This window comes from Mesitornis unicolor, unplaced genomic scaffold (assembly GCF_000695765.1).
Source record: "Mesitornis unicolor isolate BGI_N332 unplaced genomic scaffold, ASM69576v1 Scaffold54261, whole genome shotgun sequence".
Lineage (NCBI taxonomy): Eukaryota > Metazoa > Chordata > Aves > Mesitornithiformes > Mesitornithidae > Mesitornis > Mesitornis unicolor.
The window spans coordinates 1-5,983 of NW_010164166.1; the positions used below are offsets into that span (position 1 = coordinate 1).

Genomic DNA, 5,983 nt, shown 5'->3' on the forward strand with positions numbered 1-5,983 from the left:
ATATAATCTGATTAACTGAAAGTCACAAAAAATTGGCTGATTATGTCAGAATAAAATGACTGTAATAAAACAAGCAACAGTGTAATGCAACAGTATATTTCTCTCAGACACCTGTAAATTAAAAATGCCCTGGCATCATTATCCAGTAGTCTCATTGGGAGTTTGTTAATACTTAGCTACCAGATTACTTTGGTGCTGTCACTCCATGTATAAAAGATACTCTCATCTGTGGAAATGACACTTCATTCCCCTTACCCTGCCTGGAATACAGGTGGTAGACATGCAGCCGCAGTCATTGGTGAGAGATCTGGATAGATATCCCAGAGGACAGCTCACTGTTGAGTTCGTACAGCTGCAGGTACACTCATATTTATCACAGCACTCAGTCTTCTTAACAGTCAGCTCTCGATGCGGCGGGCAGGAAGGTCTTTGAACTAAGCTGCATGCCTCTCTGTTACACTCTGGCAGAAAAAAGGTAGGCACCATGTCAAGCATATGGCATTTCAGAGCACTGCAAGTGAACAAGACAGTTCTCTGGCAGCAAGGCACTAATTGCTAGTGCAGACTGTTATAAATCTACTTAAAGACTAAGCAGTAATGCAGACATAATGACCCAGGTCTAAGATTGTGCTGCACATTCAGGAAAAGTTCCTACCCTGCCAAAAAACTCTTGCCTCATGTACAATCAAACACATTTATATGATAAGCATAACGGTCAGAGCACACACGTCCAAGAGTAAAGTGTTTCTTTTCCTTAATTCAAAAGCAAACTGAGAAAGTGCCAACAACACCCTTCTTCCAAGTCTATGAAATCATTACATGTCCACTGGCTCCAAAATTAAACTTTTCAAAGAGAAAAAATTATGTCTAAAGGAAGTTGTCAGTGTTGGTCAAATGCAATGTTTCAGTGTCAGTCCTTGTTTAAAAAAACATCTCACCACATGTGTAATTTGGTCTGCATTCTCCAGGGTTGGTCAAAGCAAGCTGCAGGCCAAACTCACAGACAGGGACAGGAGACAAATCACAGGAAACCAGATCACAGACTAAGAAGAAAAATTGAGAGTGTTTAAGACCACGCCTGACTAGTTAGCCTTCAAGAAAAGACACATGCACTTGCGCATTCTCATTAAACTTTTTTCTCTATGCTCAATTGCTATCCTAAAATACGAAGTAAGCTAGAGTTCAGCATGTCAGAATTTGTTTTCAAAATAGCTTAGGGAAGAGTTCAAGCTTGGGTTATGAGGATTAAGGTTCTGATGTTATTTTTAATGTGTAAATATAGATCATGCAAAAATAGATACTTGAAATAGACTATTCTAATGTTATTTAGACAAAACCAAATTGCTCCATTCCCTTCATTATCCTTACAGAAAGAGGGACAAAGTTGAAAGTGAATGAAGACTCACATCCTCATGAATTCTTTGTTTTTCCACATACATGAATGTACAGTTATTCAGTGGTTTTAAAAATGGAACATTGCATTAAATAAAAAAGGTATTGTACACCTTTGAAGTATCTGGTAAAAACATGGACCAAGAAAATTCCAACAGTTCATGAGAACCTACCACACTCGTACTCGGGGCAGCACTGGCTGGGGTCCCTGTGCAGACGAGGAACTTCACAGGGACCACACTGAACAGCTGGAGTAAGAAGAAAACATCCATAAAACAAGTTTGGATAAGAACTAGAAAAATGAATAACAAAAATATCAATTCAAGTCCAATGATACTTAGAGCTAAACCAATTTACGTTTGGCAGTAGGGCAAGGTCGGACCGTGCAGTTTACTTTATTGTTATCAAGACATGTACAGATCTTGCAAGGCTCATTGGCAGGAATCCATGTTTCCATGTGCTGCATTAAAAAAAAAAAAAAAAAAAAAGATTGTTAGAAAGAAATTAAATATTCTGGTCATTGGTATGTTTACAATGGGAGTGAGTGAAGGTAAATAACATTAATTTGAAAATCCAGAAGACTATGCAGGATTGGTTGGTTGCTCTGTTAACAATATGAATCTAAGGAGACACATACCTCTGAAATGACTGTAATGTACACATTTAGCAAAAGATGTAAAGAATGCATGAATGGGATGAGGAATTACTATTGTTTTTAACATTAAAAATGCTCAGATGCTATAAATGCAATTGCAGGCTATTGTGAGTAACAGTGGATTTGTGCAACTACATACCATGGTTGGATGTTCGGTGATAATAAGGGAAACAACAGTATTTTGGGAAATACATAGAAGTGGCTGTTTTCTCAAATTAGTATTACTTAAACACAGAGAAATACACAGCACAAATTTTTAATTAAGAACATGTAGGGTGTCATCACTTGTTTTCCCAATGGATGGAAGACTGGAAAAGCACTATAGCAGCCCCAGATCTGAAACCATCACTGTGGTGATTACCTGGCAGTAAGAAGCACATTCAGAAACTGACAGTAAATTGTATCATTATTCAACCACTGCTCCTTCTCATGAGAGAGGGAAATCATTAATGTTAAAGATGTAGTTACCTATAACGAACTATCCACATTTAACACCCATGTGAATAGGGAGGTGAAAAGATGCAGTATGGGACATTTGCACAATTGGTCCAGGTTCTGGGTGAGAACATGTAGAGTAGGTTAGGATGCCACAAAGGGAAAAGGTGACATCCAGAAAACTCTGGAGTGCAGTTTAAAAATAACAGTCTGCTGAGTGCCTTAGTAACAAGAAAAAAGGAAGGAAATGCCTAAGCATACTGCCACCTGTACCCAGAGATATCTATGTATTTTAAGCCACCACAGAAGTCTGAAAAGACAGTTTACTTTCAAAAGTTAACTGCATGGCAAGAATAAGACACCAGGCATGCTAAAACAAGCCAACCAGATGTTTAATGAAGCTTAGGAACCAAATCATATAGGGTTGGTTAATTCATAGGAAATCTTTTTTAGTCAAAGAAAGCTTACATCAACGTATTGCTAGTAAAGAACATTATCTCAGGCTTGGAAAAAAAAAGTCAGAGCCCTCTGCCAGAGCACTCAATGGCATCAGGGTTAAAAAGTCCTGAAAAGGCAGCTGATAGATAATGCCTACATTTGCACGTGGTGATATGAAAAGTGTATGGACATTTCAAAACACAAAGAGAATCACATTTGCTCTAAAATTTTCAGCACAGGTTTTCTTCAGCATAAGCAGGAGTCACTTTCTAATACCAGAAGAAATTACAAGAGATCGCATGGTGTTAGTGCAGCTCTAAATGGGCATTGGTACTGAGAATCCTGTAAGCCCAAGCATGATCTGAGTTAGAAAGAACAAACACCAGAGGGAAAGAAGGGAGTTAAGGTAACCATAACCCACCACCAGTTGTACTGCCTGTTGCATTGCTCACACAGCTAATCCTCCAGTGGTGGAGATGCAAAACGGCTGTGTGAGCTGATCCTCCCTTGCCCTCCACATCCCCATCCACACAGCAGCTGCATCTAAGCCTTGCCATTGGTGTACAGATGAGAGGTTTTCAGAGTTAAAACTCCATTATGGGGCATGCAACAACTCACGAATTTCCGAGCTTCTGCAGAAAAAAGTAGATATCACTGCAGACATTATTCCCAAGATGTGCACTGAGCTTTTCTCCATGAGAGCTTGAAACAAGTATTTAAGTGGAAAACACACCACATTTCCTGAGGATTCAGGGGCTTAAAGTACACGGATCCTAGACTTGAATTTGCAATTTGCAACAACCATTTCACATGGAACCATAATACAATAACTAGAGTTGTGAGGATCACTGAGAGTTGTGCACAATTGATCTGTGTTTAGGGCAGTGATCATATACATTGCAAGCTATTATGTCCCTCAAGAGAAATAATATTTTTTTCTATTCCTTTTATTACAAAAAATACTATGATTTTTTTCCTTCCGTTTTACCAACTCCATAAACACTACACAAACCCAATGATACAGTATTTAAAACAATGATCCAAAACAGAATTAAAAACCAAAAATCATGGCCATATATATGGAGATACTGTAACCTTAAAATAAAAGCTAGTACAAGAGCCACGTGCTCGGTCTTTCAGAAAACTCTAACCTTCTGTTTTGAAAAATGTTCGGATAATGCAATTGCGGAATGAAAGAACACACTTTTCCTGTGTCTTCCCTCTCACTGCCAAAAATCCGTGGCGTATGTACACCTGAGCCTTAATGCTCCTGTACCAATCCCTTGCCCAGAAGTAGGAAATGCTCAAAATTGTATTTAGTGAACGCTTTTTCCATCCACTGTGCTTTGACAGTAGCAGCAGGCAGCACAAAGGCAGAAGCCATGGCAAGATGGGATCCACAGAGCAGTATGGACCTGTCCTGTGCGAGGCCAGGCTGCACGGACACAGGCGGGACTCCCAGTGCAGACCTGCAATCAGTACAGCTCTTGCATTGGCCAAGCACTGCTTGGAACATTTGCTTCACTAAGCCAAGTGCATTGCTTGCTGGTACCCTATCACCTAAAGAAAGGCGTTCGCTTTGTTAAGTTTGATGCTTTTGTCATTATGTTATCAGTGCAAACAGTATTTAAAAGATATGTTTCACCCACAAATAGTCTTTGCTTTCTTTCAGTTTAATTGCACATGTTTATAATATGTTTCTTGCTGAACGAAAGATGAGTCTAAATTTGACAGTGTAAAATAAAGTTATTCAGAGTACATACATTCATTTACTTTTCTAAATCTATCTTTTTACTTAAAGAATAGGCTATCCACAAACACACAGACTTCCATTATTTACAGAAAACCTATGTTGCAAAAACTATTATGTCTTTGACAGCAGGTTTGATGACTATGATAAAACCATCCAAAAATCCCATAAGAATCTAAAGCTCAAAAATAATTAAAGCTGTTCCCTTTTAAAGTCTCATAAAAAACCTGCAGATTTAAGAGGACTGGCTGACAGGTGAAAACTCCCAGAGTTGAGTAGCTGGGGCTGAAAAGAAACAACCTCTGTTACTTGGAACAGGGAATGCAGAGAGCAGCTTGCACACCCACTGTGTGATACTGAAAGTGAAATCACATCTCTTTCACTGCAGTCTGGCATGCAGCACCTGTATGAACCTCTTCCAATCCCATTCTGAGACAGGTCTGACTTAGCTGAGGAAAGTGGATTTTCAGTAAAACTAAAAAGATCAATCAATTTCATCACAGGAAAGATTTGCATCAAAAATAAAAAACAAAAGGAGGTAGGCTAATACAACTTGACATAAGGTCATCTCGGTCTCATTGTTTCACACCAATCACTAAAAATATTTCAGCAAGCTTTGTGAAGACACTATGATTTTAGGCAAGGTTTAATACAAATTTAAGTAAGGTTTCCAGATTTATTATTAAATTGCCAGTACTGGTAAAATCTGCTGAATGAAGGTGTTTATCTTGGTAGATGTTGACTTATTCCATTCCTTCTCTCTTCCCTCTAGACCTCCCTCCACACAAATTTGTCATGCATTTCCGGGTCTGTACAGTCCCAGCTGTGAATTTTATATCCATCCCAGCCAATTTCACACTAGGGGAGCTACATGGGGCTGACAGCCGGCCGGTTATGAGGAACTGAGCTAGAAAATACAGTGTTCAAAGTGGAAAACAGTTAGACTTGTAAGATAGATTTACTTGCACAAGCTTGAATCACTACCACTTACAAAGGTAAGCTGCTAAACATAGGGTTACCTGATGGTGTGTGCCGTCTTCACTGATGCATTGTGTGCAGACTTCTTCACCAACACAGCTGTCATTAAAAATCACCTGTCCCTCTGGACAGAAGCAGCCTTCTGTGGGATAATCCTTACAGACACTGAGTGTGGTACTATTCTCACAGTGCTTTATACAGGCTCTGTGGCAGTGATCATATGTCAAATATGTGGGACATTTCATTGCTGAGGAAGACAGAAAAAAAACCTCTTTAGATAAAGATAACTGAAATGCAGATTAATGTTTCCCCTCATACTTGCTTTAGAATGCTGT

General features: G+C 39.1%; 1 protein-coding gene across 1 annotated transcript; it reads right to left on the bottom strand.

Moving 5' to 3' along the window:
* Positions 1–255: 255 nt before the first annotated feature.
* Positions 256–5,728, bottom strand: LOC104548224 (von Willebrand factor-like; the record flags this gene model as incomplete). The annotated part of the gene is made up of 5 exons (XM_010194178.1): positions 5,690–5,728; positions 1,750–1,852; positions 1,566–1,640; positions 939–1,043; positions 256–461 (listed from the first exon to the last, which is right to left on the bottom strand). Coding segments are annotated over exons 2-5 (486 nt in total), but the record flags the coding sequence as incomplete, so codon positions are not given.
* Between the last annotated feature and the right edge of the window lie 255 nt (positions 5,729–5,983).